The following is a 16,672-nucleotide window of genomic DNA, read 5'->3' as shown; positions in this document are numbered from 1 at the left end:
TGTCAACTGTATATCCTAATTCATTGATATTAAAAGGCAATGATTAACAGAAGCAGAAGACCTCCTGGGATTCAAATATAGGTTGTCATTTGGATAATTTCTATTGGTCATATTATGCTTTTAAGCTTCTCCAAAGAAACTCTTAAATTTCTGTATTCATGCTGTTGTTAGTATACTTTTGTAATGTCTGAGTAAAAGAAATGGCAGCTGTATCATTCTACATTATCTGTCTGTAATAGAAATTGTCTTGATTGCTGTTTCTGCCAATGATGATTGTATTTTTGAATTGTGGACAAATGCATACAACAATACCAAATAGGACATTATTACTTTGATTGTTTTGATGTTTTCTAATAACTCCATAATTTGGATTTATTAAAATCCTCTGGGGTGATTTCTGAAACATTCTGGGGTTACCTAAGTAGACTGTAGATATTTCATAATAAGTAAAAAAAAGTGCAGAAAAACACAGGGAGTTTTATTTATCCTTTAAATTTAGAGAAGGAAGAATTCATGTGGAGTTTTTGGCTTTGGGGGGGGGAGTAAAAAAAGGTGAGTTTCTTGTTTTTTATTCCCTTCCTGCCCAGTTACATTGTCTATATTGTCATAAAATTGAATAAATCCATAAACAGCAGGATTTGCTTCAGGGTACTGGAGTAGTTGCTAAAAATACCAGCCCTGGCCATATGATGAAAAAATTACATGTGAAAAGTTACATCTTGTTCAATGGTGATGGTGGTGGATAGCTACCACAGGAAATTATTCAGCAACTGTTTGAAGTTACAATGTGTTCTGACCCAGCTCTCCAAAGAAGACAAACCCTTTGAAGTTAATGCAAGGATTCCTTTATTAGGCGCGCCAACAGCCCTGGCAAAAAGTTTCTCTCTCAACGCAGGCTAATAAGTCGGTCCGATTAGAAGATGTATAGCTGTCTGCCACATCTATTCATCTCCGCCATCTGCCTTTTATCCCCAGAGCTAGGGTGGGGCTTCGCTAGCAGCGGTGGCTCTTCCTTCCTAAGGATCGGCCAACGGATTTCCACTGCTCTCCTGTTCTCTGCCTTTTGTGCATCCACTCGTCAGGTACTGAATCCAGCTGTTCCTCCTCTTCCTCATCAGTCACCTCCAGACCTGGGGGCTGTTGACTCTCCATCTGAGGGCTGATAGACAGCCCAGTCTCCGCCTCTCTCTCTCTCTCTGTCTCTCTCTCTCTGCCAGCTCCATTCCCTCTTCCCCCTTGGAGCTCTCAAGTTGCCTTGATGCTGACTCTGACTCCCACACTGCCGCCGCCTCTGATTTGGCTGCTGGAGGGACCAGTGCCCGACAGGCCACAACACAATGGCCCTGAGCGAGTGGTGTTTATGATAGATCCTTGAAGTTCTGGCCACCCCAGCACCCCATGATCATGTGATTATGGTCTCGCTGCTTGGCAACTGGCTTGCGCTTACAGTAGTTGTAGCATCTCACGTTCATGTGATCACCATTTGCAGCCTTCTTTGACGCCTTCCCACAAGCAAAGTTAATGAGCAGGGAAGATGCTTCTATAAATTGCTCACCCTCCTGTAGCTTTTTTTCCTAGAGGAGCCTGAGCACGCTCCTTTATCTCATAGCAGTCACTCAGAGCCCCACTACTCTCAGATGGAGAGTCAACACTGCCTCGCAGCCACCCCTGGTCCCACCACGTTCATGCGGCATCCAGTTATCTCCCACTGGCTTGCTTGCGAGCTGCCTGGGACTTGCAATTTCCTGTTGGCTTCCCTATGGACTTTGCTTATTGGAAGCTGGTAGGAAATCTTTGCTTAATGATCCACGATCCTCACTTAATTACAGCAACAGGGAACATTGGGGTTACTGTTGCCAAGTGCTGTGGTCATATAATGTTGCACTTAATGACTGCTTTGCGTAGCAAGGGAAATTCTGGTCCCAATTAACATCATTAAGCAAAGATTACCTGTATTTATTTGTATCTCATGTGAGTAATTTTCAGTGAGAAAGAGTTTTCCTACCAAAAAAGTTTAATATGTGTGAGGTCCATATTTATAAACCTGTGTAGAGTGGGATATTTCAGGTGGCAGCAACTAATTGACCTTGACTGATCTTGAAAAAGCTGGTCCAGTATTGGACAGGAGGTACTGAAAAGTCGCCAACTGTAACCTGGGGTGGGAAGCTGAAAATATCCCAAAAGGCAGCAGGAAGGTACTGTATTTCTACATTATTGCCAGACATTTTGTGGACTTGTCTATGGAATGAGAAATTGAGCTCAATTCAATGGAATCTTTATCACTTTTTCTGCCAAGCTTGTAATATTTTCTCGTCCAGTGCTATTTTTGCCTTATCAGATTTTATTGTAATACTTGGAGTATTATGGTTCCCAAAGTATGAGGATAAAAACTGGCAAACAGTTGAAAAATTCAGAAAAACACTAATTACCCATTTTTGGTTAAAGCCATAATATTTATTGTTATGACACTGCATTGTACTTTTTGCGACAAATTCTACTACAGAAGTTAATCTTATGAAAGCATCCAACAAACTTTAAGTGATATCTTGGTGTAGTAAGTTTTGTTGGCATCCAGAGAGCATCTTGATTTATAAAGGTCAGTCTTCCCTTCAACTATTCATATAACCAACATAATTTTAATTATTATTTAAAATATAACTAAAATTATATGTACTTCAGCCCTTCATGTTTCTTATCTTGATAACTGTGGAGGCTGATACAGTAACAATAAAACCTCATTTATGTAAAGGGTATTGTTAATGGATGAATTAAGACACTTTCCTTGTTTGAGAATTGCTCTGTGAACACACACACACACACACACACACACACAGAATTATGCCATACTAATACAGTCCATTATTTTTGAGGATATATGTTTTTTGCATCAATATAATTACATTACGGTACAGTGTTTTAAAGAGGTTTGCTTCTCAAAAGAAAAATAGCAGGAAAGCTAAATAAAAATATCTTGATAGGAAAAAATATTTTAACCAAACTGTAAAACTATTTTAAACAAATAAATATATTTGATAATTTTAAAGTTTGTTTTTCATCATTTTTGCAACAATAATTCTAATATATATCATTTAAAAATCATCCACATCCTCTTATGCTCATTTAGAATTGTGCAGTGTTTTCCAAAATTTGTACCCAATTCTTTATCATCATGCATTACTGTACTACTGACCAGCTTCATATGCAACTATAACAGATTACATTAATATATACTTTCTCATATTTTAGCAGTTTACTTCCTAGCATATATTAATCAGTTCCACTCCAGAAGATTAGAACAATTTTATTTACATATCTCTGCCATGGTCAACTGAGGCTTTGACACAAGTAAGTAAAGTAAGACAGGAGGTTGGAACAGGTTACCAGTCTCAGCTACAAAGCCACCAAATGCTGCCATCCCCACTAGATCTAAGGATAGTAACGATCAATCGGTTTTGGAATATTTTGGCCAGTATGGCAGAAGTAGAACCAAACATCTTCATGCTATTATATGCCAACCAGGATTTCTATCAAGACCTTGCAAGCCTATATACAATACCATTGCCTGTAACCCACCAATCAAATACGTGTATATCAACGTACAGCCCAACGTGCACACTCTAGAGCAACGTGCACTCAGGATTCAGACAAATAGAATGAATGAGCTGGAAGGGACCTTGGAGGTCTTCTAGTCCAGCCACCTGCTCAAGCAGAACCATTTCAGACAAGTGACTGTTAGAGCAGTGGGTCTCAACCTTCCTAATGCCGCGACCCTTTAATACAGTTCCTCATGTGGTGACCCCCAACTGTAAAATTATTCCTAAAACCATTGAAAATATGTGTTTTCCGATGGTCTTAGGTGACCCGTGAAAGGGTTGTTTGACCCCCAAAGGGGTCCCAACCCACAGGTTGAGAACCACTGGTCTAGAGTCTAGACTCTTCTTAAAAACCTCCAGTGGCGGAGTGCACACGATTCTTGGAAGGAAGCTGTTCCACTGGTTAATTGTCCTCACTGTTAGGAAGGTTCTCCTTAATTCCAGGTTGCTTCTCTCTGATTAGTTTCCAGCCATTGTTTCTTGTCCTGCCCTCTGGTGCTTTGGATAATAACTTGATCCCCTCTTCTTTGTGGCAGCCCCTCAAATACAGGTGTAAGGTCCCAAAATATACTTGAGTCACCAGAATGCCAAAGAGAGAGACTCAAGACAAGGCTTGCAAAAAAAGCAGATTTTATTTATGGCCAAAAACAAAATACTGGGTGGGACTATATCCAGAACATACAGATACAATGCATGTGAGGAGACAGCCACACCTTGGGGAAGGTATGTCCTCCTTTTATACCCTCAGAGACATCAGTTTAGTACCCAATTCTGGCCTCCTAGTTTAGGTTTGTGTATTCCTTGTTGCCCTGCAAACAAATAGAAGCCTCCCAATTAGCGTTGTTTCTTCCTTGAGCATTCCTTTTGTTCTCCCAATTGCTCATTTGGCCCCCTGGTTCTGCAAGGAACGAGCTTATACAGATCAAAGGTGTAAGTTAGGGCTGAAGTGTAAATTATCTCTCGGATGATGTCTGCAGTTCCAACTGAGATATGTACCATGCTCTTAGATGGCACAAGAAAAACAGGAAGAAAATTGATATGCGTTCAGATCAAATGGCAGGAACACATGTTTGACAAATACCAGATACATTACAGAGACCTAATAACAGAATATGTTTGTTACAGGAGATACAAATATAAAGGCAATAATATATATTACAGGATTCTAATGGTTACAGAATCTAGTATACCAATATATCATATTCTAGTATTATTTATTATATCCTTATTATTGTTTCCCTTCATAGGAATACTGCTATCATGTCACCTCTAATTCTTTTCTTTAGACTGGCCAAATAAAATGTCATTTTCTCAAGTTGCAACCTAATCTGTACCACTTCCCCCCTCCAATAATCTGTTAGTCGTTACTCCGCATAAGTGCATATTTAAACTACGTATGCCCAATAACACATTTCACAGCCATTTCGCCACCATCGCAAATACATTTGCCGCTTAGGCGTCACTTCAACTATTTTTTCCTTAGCGGCACGAGGGCTCCGTTCTATCGTGAGGTCGCCCAGCCCCGCCCCCCCCCGGTTTCTATGGAGACGGGAAGCTTGGTGTGCGGCAAAAGAGCTCCGTTTGATCCTTTACAGCCGCCGTCCTTCTCTGCTTGGTGAGTGGTGGGGGAAACCTCGGGAGACATGGCAGGACGCCGGTGGGTGCAGCAGTTACCATGACGACGTCCTGGCGGGCGGGTCGCTGCTCAGCGCCGTCCACAGGTGGAGATGAGAGGGAAAGTGCGGCAGGGTTTAGAGAGCCGGCGCTTTAGAGAGTGAAAAGACCCGGGGTTATGACAGGCGACGCGCGGCACCCCCGGCAGGCTCTTACCTGGGAAGGAAAACCCGACGAAACTTGCTTCGTTGGGAAGCGAAGGCTGAAAAGTTACTGACTCGGTTGAAGTCGGCGTAGCGTTCCCTGACCAGAAAAGAGAATGGGATTTGTTTAGTTACTTAATTAACTTGTCTGAATAGAATTTTTCGTTCGGAGGGCGTCAATTCTGCGGTTAGTGTTAAAGAGCGGGCAGGCAGGCAGGCAGGCAGGCAGGCGTCCGAGATAGGCGCTTTGCGTGTGTGTCTTTGTGTTTGTGTGTGTATGTATGTCGCTGTCTCGTAGTTCGGCCAGCTTGAGCCTCGTCTCGGGGGTCCGAGTCGGACCTTATTTCGGCGAGGACCAAAAGAGAGGTGGCGATTGCCATGGCGACGGGTTTAAAGACTTGGCCTTACTGCTTCGTTTCCTCCCCACCTTCAGACGCTTAGCGAGCCTAGTAGGCAGCATCAATCTGCCTTAATCTGCAAGTTATCCCCGACTCGCCTATCGCTCGGTTTTGGGTTATGGGACTGGAAATTCCAGAATTTGTTCGGTCTGTAAGGAAAGCTTTATTATCTTCTGCCTCAATGAACTTGGCAAATCATACTGGTGGGAAAAGGTCAACCTCTTCTCCAAAGCATCTGAAGGCAGGGCAAAAAGTGTCAAAAGGATGGAAACTTATCAAGGAGAGATTCAACCTAGAACTGAGGAAAAATTTCCTGACAGAACAATTAACCGGTTGCACCCTTTGCCTTAATAAAAGACAGGTTGCAGTTCTATCATATTAACCCAAAAGTCAGTTTTATATGTGGCTACTACATGCAAGAACATTTTTAATTAAGTTATCCATATTAGTGATAATTTAATTAATTTAATTTAATTAATTCAATTTATATGCCGCCCCTCTCCGAAGACTCAGGGCAGCGATTAGTTATATCTCCCACCTTTCCTTAACAAGTGCTGTATATATACAGTATGTGTACACATTTCTAAAGAGTATATTCAAAGCATTTGATTAAGTGGACTACATGTGGTAATTAATGTGATAAAATCTTTATTAGTATTTAAGGAGCAGAAGACTTTGATTTTTAGGATTCATCAAAATACTTGTCTAGAGAAAAGTAGAAGAAAAAGTGGGTAGTGAGGAGAAGAAGAAGAAATTACTAGAATGTTCTTGGAAGAGCTGTAAAGTATAACTAAAGGAGAATTGAGTATTTGTCCATATAGTCAACAAGACTAGAACTTAACTTGATGCCTATCTAATTTGTGTACAGGGGGTCCTTATTTAGTGATTAGCAACTGTTGGTAGTTATGACGGTGATGAAAGAGTAACTTTATGACCAATTCTTAGATTTGTGACCTTTGCAGGTCTGTAAAGCAAAGGAAAGCTGAAGTAAGATCATAAGCATGGTTGTGGTTTCACTTAACAACCAAGTTGCTGGGCCTAATTGTGGTTGCTACATGAGAACTACTCTAAAATGGCCCATGTGAGCTTAATGCCTTTTCTAAAATTTTATTTAGAGAAACAGAAAAGCAGGATTATAATATATTGGATCTATCAGCTCCGTCTTCCAATGTTGTTATTCTTTTCTTTCAATTGATCAGAATGATGGATATCTCATTTCATTATACTATCTTAAAGAGTTCTGTGAAATCTAAGTATAATAAAATACTTTAATAATGTACTTTTTGAAGATTACAATCCTGCATATACAGGTAGTTCTCGACTTATAGCGACAGTTTGAAGTTACAACAGTCCTGACAAAGTGACTTATGACTGTTTTTCACACTTATGACCATTGTAGCATCCCCATGCTCACATGATCAAAATTCAGATGCCTGACAACTGACTCATATTTATGATGAGTGTCCTGGGATCATCTGATCACCTTTTGCTACATTCTGACAAGCAAAGTCAATGGGAAAGCCAGATTCACTTAACAACCATGTTACTAACTTAAGTGAACTTGATTCACTTAACAACTATGGCAAAAAAGTTTGTAAAATGGGGCAAAATTCATTTAACAATTGTCTCGCTTAGCAACAGAAATTTTGGGCTCAATTGCAGTCATAAGTCGAGGACTACCTATATTTACTTTGGAATTGCTTTTGAACTTCTGAATAGATATGCAACTTTAACACTGGCCAAGGAGGTCTACCATATTTTCTCCAAATAATTACTTGGGAATGTAGGGTGTGGAATAAAAGAATGAGCAAAAGCTTCATTTATAAAAGGGTCAAATGATTGTACACAAGTCTGCTGGAAAGTGTAGATACCCTTTTTTTTTGTAATAAGTTTTTATTTTATTTTATAACATACAAAAATTCCAATTTCAATTGTACAGTGTGTTGTGTGGGTACAAATCATTTTAGGAAATAATAATCAAAGTGTTTACAACAATATTCATTGCATTAGTATCAATAATAATAATAATAACAACAACCATATTTGTTTAACCAATTTAACATACCTTCCTTATATCACTGATCCTTCTATATATTTCTCTGTTTCTAACTCCTGTTTTTGTCAGCTAACCATTGATAAAATAAGTTCCAAATCAAAAAATATTCAGTTTCTTTATTTTCCTTAATTGTAAGTGTTAGCTTATCCATTTCTGCACATTCTAATATTTTTTAAGTCACATTTTCATCTGTTGGGATCTCTTCACTATTCCATTTTTGTGCAAATACTATTCTAGCTGCAGTCAATACATGTAAAATCAAGTATACATTCCCTTTATTTGTACTTGTCTGGTAAAATGCCCAACAAAAATGTCTCTGGTTTCAAATCAATATGCTGTTTTATCATTTTTTCCAGCCATGTATGTATTTTTGTGCAATATTTTTTCACTTTTTGACATGTCTACCACAGACCCTTGATGTCTTGAAGTTTAGAATAGAAATATTGATTAGGAGCATTGTTGCCTGATAAATGTAAATCTTTTTGTAGGATCTAAACAGGGTTTCTTTCCTTCCCTCTTCAGTTGAAGTATGGCTTCCAGCATCTTTATCCACACAGACATATATGTGTGACTTACATTTATTAGAAGCAAATTTGAGTTAGATTGCTTTCAGTAGGAATTCGTTTCCAAACTTGACATGGGAGAAAATTGAGTATTGCACAAGATTTTTATCTGTTTCTATATCTGCCTATTCTCCTTTGGAGGGAATGTATAGATATTATTCTATTCTATTCTATTCTATTCTATTCTATTCTATTCTATTCTATTCTATTCTATTCTATTCTATTCTATTCTATTCTATTCTAGTCTTAGTCTTAGTCTTAGTCTTAGTCTTAGTCTTAGTCTTAGTCTTAGTCTTAGTCTTAGTCTTAGTCCTAGTCCTAGTCCTAGTCCTAGTCCTAGTCCTAGTCCCAGTCCCAGTCCCAGTCCCAGTCCCAGTCCCAGTCCCAGTCCCAGTCCCAGTCCCAGTCCATTTTTAATTTTCTGTTACCTTAACATAAACTTGTAGAATAACATGTTAGTGTTTTGAGATAATTAGGACAGGTACTTTGCTGAATTACATTTTATTGCCATTATTTATTGAGTTACAATATAAATTGGTATATATGCTATTTGTAATTTTATGTTTTCCACTTTTATAGTTTTATTTTAAGAAACATCCACAATGAGTGACAAAAAAGAAACCAGTGAATCTACAGACACGGGAGATACCACAGAAGGTGGTGACTATGAGGATGATTTTGAGAAAGATCTTGAGTGGCTAATTAATGAAGAAGAAAAAGAAATTTCTGATGATATACAGGTATTAAGAGAATATAATCTTATACCAGTATATATAGAACAAACTAAGATATGTAATATAGATTGATTAGAAGAGTTGCTGAACGCAGGATGAAATTTAAATGGCTTATGATTAAATGCCAAATGGCAGTCAGCTATTCTGTGGCTTGATTCACCATCATGTTAAATAATAAGGTGTTTGCTTACTTTTGGGTCACTGTGTTTTATGAGTCTAACCACTGCAATTTGTGTACTATTACAATTTAGTTCAGTGGTACACAATCTGAAGCCCCAAGGATTTGTGAAGTCCCTCCAAAGCTTTTGTGAGTCCACCAAAAATTACTAAATTATGTAATGTTTAATGTGATAAAGGGGGAATTATTAAATGCATAACTAGAAGAGTTTATGTTAACTATATTTGACTTCAATTAAATATAAATGAAATGAATTTAGGAATTTGATGCGTAGACTACTGTGCAAAACCTTAGAGCAGTCCTCAGATCAGAAAATTATGTATTCCCAGCTTAGCATAGTTTAAGAATCAATTGTCATCCAATAAATCATGGTCAAACAAATTGTGCTTTAAATAGTACATGAACCATGACTGTGTACATTGCCTCCTGCATTTTGTATAAATACTATATTTTTTTTGTAGAATCATGATGACAATGAAGAGGATTTTGAAACTAACACTGACAAAGACTTAGAAGATAGAAAAAATCCTTCACAAGATTCTCTTGAGCCTGAAGAAATACTGAAGGATGAGGAACGAAATTCTTCACAAGAACCTCCTGAGCCTGAGGAAGCTCTAAATGATGCATCACAAAATGAAATACGTTCTGTATTTGAACTCGATCCTAAGGCATTGGAACCAGCATCTGATACAGATAGCGAAAGCTCTGGTCAGGAATCAAGGCTAGAAGACAAGGAGGAAGATGATGAAGAAGATATAAAACGTTATATCTTAGAAAAAATTGAAGAAGCTAACAAACTTCTGTTGGGTCAGGAGCCTTTAGATGAAACAAAAGAAAGAAAACTAAAATTCAATGATAATATAGTAGAACTAGAAGTACCATCTCTGACAAATACAGAAGTGGATAAAAATGATCCTTACAGGGAACAAAACATTGCTGGTAGGCTGTCTCAGTTGCGCATTTCTAATGAAACAGGACAGGAAGATATAGCTCTGTCCATTAATGGTGGCATAGATGATGAGCACAAGGATGGCAAAATCCTAGTAGAAAGAGATGGGAAATTTGAACTCTTGAGTATCCGCGACATTGAAAGTCAAGGCTTATTTCCTCCACTGAGTATTTCTTTCAGTGACATTGAAACTCAACATGTTTCTTCTAAAAGTTCATATGCTAGTGCTTTTGGTGCAAAAGATGAGTCCTTCCTGCAAACACCTATAACATCTTGTTCTCCTTCCAAAGAACGATATTTTTTTTTCCCTCAACCACCACCTATTCGACCAAGCTCTGCCATCAATATTACGAGGAATATAGAACGGGGAAGAAGCCCTCGCAGGGTCCAGTCAGCAAAAGTGTGCCTTGATGTAAGAAGTTCTACATTCTGCTTATCACCCAGGCAAAAAGAGCTGCAAAAACAAATAGAGCAAAGAAGAGAGAAAACAAGAAGAGAGGTGAGAATATTAATGATGTGATTACTTTTACAAATCTACAATTAGGATATGGAAGCAAAGAATACCCTTCATATTTGTTCCTCTTGCAAATAATGTTAAGAATACAGTTTTATATATGGGGGCTATTTAGCTGTCGTCGTCTTTTATGCAGTCATTTGTGTTTGAAAACTCCTTTTTAAAAACTTCTAACAGGGGTGACTTGAGAATAAACTTTAAAATAAATCCTGCTGGTCCATATCTTAAACTTAGTATGTTCTGTTTCATCTTTTAAAACATTTCTAATACTATTCCCTTTTTAAGGCTGTGACCAGAAGTCAGTTTACCTTGCTGGCTTTGTAGTTGACTTAGTGTACTTCAATTTCCTGGGCTTGCACAATATACCAAACCATAAATTAACAACATAAACTTGATTCATAAAACCACATACACTAACGTTTGGTTTGTGATTCAGGGTATTCTGTGAACACATATTATATGGACTGTGTTGCAGTTCTAAAAGCAGAAATGGTTCGAGGGAGGAGGGAAGCCAAATCAAGTAACATGAGGCTTCACTGCAATTGAGAATTTTATTAATTTTGAAATTTTACTGTGTTTTCCATTATTATAGTATCTTTGGATAAAAACAAAATTTTTGATTACCTCTAATTTCAATTTCTTTGTCTTCTGATCCTGTAGAGAATCTCAGAATGAGAGATCACGTGATTTTGGGCAGTTTCTGCTCCTGCTTACAATCTTTGGGCCAGTTTTCCTTTATTTTCAGTGTCTCCCAAGCTTTCAGAGGACCTTGAGATGGGGGATATCTTGTAAAAGAACAGCTGAAAATCACATCCGTTTGCCTATTCTGTATAAAACCAAAATATGAAGCTCTGTGATGGAAAACTACTTAATTAACTTCTTTTACAATTTGCATTCTGGAAGTTCATAATTCTTTGTATTTTGAATGGGTTTTTTTCTAAAATTGTCATTATTTGTTAATGTTTTAATGCAAGGAAGAAAACCAAAAAAAGATGCTGGAAGATGAAAAAAAGAAAGAAAATGACCGAGTCTTCCAGGCTTGGCTACAAAAGAAAAAAGACCAAATGCTGCAGGAGAAAAGAGTTCAGCGTGCAAAAGAAATAGAGAACTTAAACAGCAGGGTAAGCTGAAGTTTCCATTATTCTTCTGTGGGTTGGTTCAATTTTAAAAGTTTAAAGCAAGTTTTCTCGATGAGGATGGATAGAATTCAGCCTTTTATTTCCAGATACAACTATTTGTATATCAAGGACAAATCTAGGATTATTTTCTTACAGATAATATAATGATCACCTATTTAGAAGCCAAATTGGCATGGTATTAAACAGAACTGAATTTTTTGTTGTTGCAATGTGTTGTTTGTATGGATATCTCCCCAACCTCAAATATATCCTAAACAGTGGCAAAATTTCAATTTCTAGATGCATATTCCTTGCTTACATCGGAAAATGTCTAGAGTGCCACTTTGTTATAAAAAGAATGGAATGTTAATTTTGTAAATAAATAAAATGCTTTATTCTAATATTTTGAAAATAAAATTATGCTATGTAAATTGAGTTCTGTAAAGTATTTAAGTTTATGAACCATTCTGAATTTTCAATATTTTTGCATAAATATGTGATGGAATGTGCACATGGACAATCAGTGGGTAAGAGTTATAGCAACACAGAGCTATCCTAAGAAGGAGGTAGTAAATCTTATCAGAGAGAGGCCCAGATTAAGAGACTGTGCAGTCCCCAGATGGATCAAAAAAGAAAGGTTCAGGGTGGTTATAGCCTACAATACAATCTCTCAAGATGTACCATATTTTTCGGAGTATAAGACGCTCCGGACTATAAGATGCACCTACCTTTTTTGATGAGGAAAACAAGAAAAAGAAATCTGCCTCTGCCTCCGCCTTTCAGCGATTTTGCCTCGTTGCAGCAAACAGCAAACAGCCTGCTCTACTTTCATATTCATTTTCAGCATAGCTTGATTAGCTCAAGAAAAAAAATCTGCTTCCAGCAATTTACCTCGCAGCAAGCAGCAGAGACCCGTGCAGCAATACGCAATGGCAATCCCTGCAGCCTGAAACAGCTGAGAGTTGGGAGGCCGATCCAACAGACAAATCAACTTGTGCTAATTAGACTGTGCTGAAGCTGAAATGGGCTGTTTCTTCTTGCTGCTTGCTGTGAGGCAGAGGCCAAAGGGTGGGGGCTAGCGGGTGGGTGGGGCTACATTCGGTGTATAAGACACACCCAAATTTTCACTCCCTTTTAGGGGGGGAAAAGGTGTGTCTTACACTCCGAAAAATACGGTATCTAGTAAATTAGAAGATTATAGCTTTAGTTAGACAAGATTCTAATGGTTGAGTGTAAGCAGATAAGGGATTGGACTAAATTGGATGTCACTGTGTCTCTTTAGGTTTGGGCCTGACAAATTAGACCTAATATGAGATCTGTTCTCCACACAAATCCTGAAACTAGATGAAGAGAATCTAATAACACCTCTCCTGCGCGAGCTGCACTGGCACCCGGTGGTCTTCCGTGTGCGCTTCAAGGTTTTGGTTACCACCTTTAGAGCGCTCCATGGCTTAGGACCTGCTTATTAACGGGACCGCCTGCTGCCACCAGTAGCCTCCCACCGGCTGGTACACTCTCAGAGAGGGGCTCCTCCGGGTGCCGTCAGCCAATGTCGACTGGCGGCCCCCAGGGGGAGAGCCTTCTCTGTGGGGGCACCTACTATCTGGAATGAGCTCCCCCCGGAGATATGGAGGATCCCGGATCTGTGCACCTTCCGCCGCGCTCTCAAGACCTTTTTATTCCATCAGGCTGGCCTGGCCTAACTTTCCCTTTTTCCCTTTTAAAATGTAAATTTTAATCTGTTCTTAATTATTGGGGTGTTTTAAATCTGTCTTGGGCCAAATTGTTTAATTCGGTTTTATTTTGTTTTTAAATTTTGTATTTATGTGTTTTATCTTGTGGCTGTTCACCGCCCTGAGTCCTTCGGGAGTAGGGCGGTATATAAATCAAATAAAACCTAAACCTAAACCTAATTAAATGAATGAGTCAAAAACATACTTGTTTATTGATTTCTTGAAGAAAATAAATCAAAAGCTAGATAAATGTTTGTGTGGCTGCACAATACAAACCTTTAGGATTCACTTGAAAGGAAAATTAGAGCCGGGTGTTTCAATCAGTGGGATGATAATCAAATATTAATGTGGAAGGTCCTGTCTTATTAACAGAATGGTGGGTATTCACTATCAAAGTCTGACCTTCACAACATAGGTATGTGGAAATATGTCATGGCTTGATCAAAGGTGACTTCCCAAAAACAGTTGGTGATACCCACCAAACTGGAAAAGGTTACAAAACTATTTCCAAAGAGTTTGGACTCCAACAATCCACTTCTAAGCAGATTGTGTACAGATGGAATCAATCAACACTATTGTTACAATCCCCAGGAATAGTTGACCAGTCATGATCACACCAAGAACAAGGAGCGTCCAGGAGGTCTCAAAGAACCTGCGGTAATAGCTAAGAAAATAAAAGCCTCACTTGCATTGATGTCACTGTTCAAATGTCACTGTCCAGGAGACCATAATCAGAACACTGAACAATACTTTACATGGCAGAGTTGCAAGGAGAAAGCCACTACTTTCCAAAAAGAACGTTGCTGCCTGTCCAGAGTTTGTGAAAGACCATGTTAGGGCTTATCCAATCTGTGAAACATGGTGATAACAGTATCATGATTGGGCCTGCTTTGCTGCCTTTGGACCAGGACATTTGATAGAACTATGAATTCTGAGTTGTACTAGCAAATTCTATAGGAAATTGTGATATGAACTGAAGCTCAAGAGAAATGAATCATGCAGCAAGGCAGTGAACTAAAACACAAGTTGTACAACCCAAGAATTAAAACCAGAGCCAGTTTGGTCTAGTGGTTAAGGCATCAGGCTAGAAAGTGGGAGTTGCTGAGTTCTAGTCCCACTTTAGGCATCAAAACTAGCTGGGTGACCCTGGGCCATTCATTCTCTCTCTTAGCAAAACCCACTTTGCAGAGTTGTTGTTGTGAGGAAAATATCAGAGAATGTTATGTATGTACTTCACCTTCAGTTATTTATTTGTATCCTACCTTTATTATTTTTAGAAATATTTCAAGGCCACTAACATATGCAACATTTCTTCCTCCTACCTTTGTTTCCTTCAACAACTCTTTGAGGTGAGTTGGGCTGAGAAAGTGACAGGCCCAAGGTCACCCAGCCAGCATTCATGGCTAAGGTGGAACTAGAACTCAGAGTCCCGCTTTCTAGCCTGGTCTCTTAACCATGCGACCAAACTGGTACCCATTATTCATAAAAATAATAAAATAAAAATACTAATTACAAAAATTAAGATGCCTCTGAACACATGCAGATGACTGATTTTGTATCCAGTGTATCACTCTTACTAAATATGGAATAATGATTAAAATGCAATTGTTAGTGTGAATTATTTTAAGGTTGTATTTATGATGTAATCTCTTCCCTTTTCCACTTTTCTGATATTATTCTGAAAGGCAGGTATACATCTACAAATCATAACCAGATCATGAATATCTTCTCTTTTGATTTTAATAGATTAATGTCTCGTACCTTCAGCTTAGGACATACAGCTATCAAATTATTTTCATGACTCTTAAGAATCAGTATACATTTTCTGAATTTTAAATATACATATATTTTTAATTTTTAAATAGGAGAATAGAAATCCAGAAGAAGCTTTCAAGTTGTGGCTTAAAAGAAAGCAGCAGGAACAGATTAAAGAAAAACAGATGCAAACCCTGAAGGAGCAAGAAGAGGGCATGTTCTTCCTTCCAAGAACAGCTGAAAACGACAAAGCTTATAAACAGTAAGTATTTTTGTTTTTTATTTTAGGAACCAATGTAATGTTATTTTAATAAAATCTGGATGTTTTTATTCCAGGAAGCAGATGAACTTTGGTTCCTGTTGTTTTCTCTCGTTTTCTCCTGTAAATGTGTATTTTTCTCACTACATTTCGGATCAAGAGAAAAATACATCCACATAACATGAAATAATACTGCAGTTTGAAAACTTGGATCAGTTTAGAAACCATGTTTTTAACACAGTATACTATTATGATGTTATGTAACTCTAGATTTGTCATTTTTTTCTTTTTGTCTTACAATACTAAATGTTCAAATACATTATCAAATTATTCAGCTTTAAACTGAAGGTAGTAATTAAGTGAGCAGTTTGATTCAATTCCAAATAACCTTAGATCATGGCCTGTAACAATAGAAATGAAAGCTGGTTATTGCTTGATGAAAATAGTTTCAGATTCAACATTTAATTTTTTACCAAAATACTTGTGCTTATATTTCTTTGTAAGCTAGAGCATGATAATATATTATGTTAATGAATAATATACATTGTCATCAAAAAATTCAAAATACTTACTGGTCTCAATATTATGAACTATAGCCCAAATCACAGGTAATTATCTAATAAGACAGTTATTTATGATTCTATCCCAGAATATATCTTTTTAGGGATAGGAACTACATAAACAGCAAAAATGAAGAGTCAGTTAATATTCAATTTTAAACATGATTTCATTTCTCTCTAGATGGCTAAGGAGGAAGAGACGTGAGAGGCGAGAAGAGCAACTAGTTGCTAGAGAACGATCAAAACAGTTTAGACAAGAAGCCAGAAGAGCAAAGCAAATAGAAAATATTCTGCATTCAATTTCTGAACCAAAGTCCCTTCGCTTTACAGATCAATACTGCTGAGATTTAGAAGCCCTGGATGCCTAGTGTGTTCCAGAATATCTTGCATAGCTTGAGATTGCCTGTTGGAAGTGGTTTCTCTTCTGGAATGTTTTGAAGTCCTT

At 37.9% G+C, this 16,672-nt stretch overlaps 1 protein-coding gene across 1 annotated transcript; it reads left to right on the top strand.

The window, feature by feature from the left end:
* Positions 1-5,233: 5,233 nt before the first annotated feature.
* CCDC181 (coiled-coil domain containing 181) lies at positions 5,234-16,573 on the top strand. The gene is made up of 6 exons (XM_070943803.1): positions 5,234-5,314; positions 9,007-9,167; positions 9,801-10,787; positions 11,777-11,923; positions 15,519-15,670; positions 16,409-16,573. The coding sequence occupies exons 2-6, from the start codon at positions 9,030-9,032 to the stop codon at positions 16,569-16,571; spliced, it is 1,587 nt and encodes a 528-aa protein (XP_070799904.1). The 5' UTR covers positions 5,234-5,314; positions 9,007-9,029; the 3' UTR covers positions 16,572-16,573.
* Positions 16,574-16,672: the final 99 nt, after the last annotated feature.

This window comes from Pituophis catenifer, unplaced genomic scaffold, assembly GCF_029215685.1.
Source record: "Pituophis catenifer annectens isolate HBS135680 unplaced genomic scaffold, rPitCat1.0.hap2 SCAF_4, whole genome shotgun sequence".
NCBI classification, from domain to species: Eukaryota; Metazoa; Chordata; class Lepidosauria; order Squamata; family Colubridae; genus Pituophis; species Pituophis catenifer.
Note: the sequence above shows the minus strand (reverse complement) of the source record. Positions and strands in the feature narration are given on the sequence as shown.

Bases quoted from the DNA above. Each gene is read 5' to 3' on its own strand.
- CCDC181 (XM_070943803.1), top strand. From the start codon at position 9,030: ATGAGTGACAAAAAAGAAACCAGTGAATCTACAGACACGGGAGATACC. The intron at 9,168-9,800 runs GTATTAAGAGAA...TTTTTTTTGTAG, and splicing joins AAATTTCTGATGATATACAG to AATCATGATGACAATGAAGA. The intron at 10,788-11,776 runs GTGAGAATATTA...TTTTAATGCAAG, and splicing joins GAGAGAAAACAAGAAGAGAG to GAAGAAAACCAAAAAAAGAT.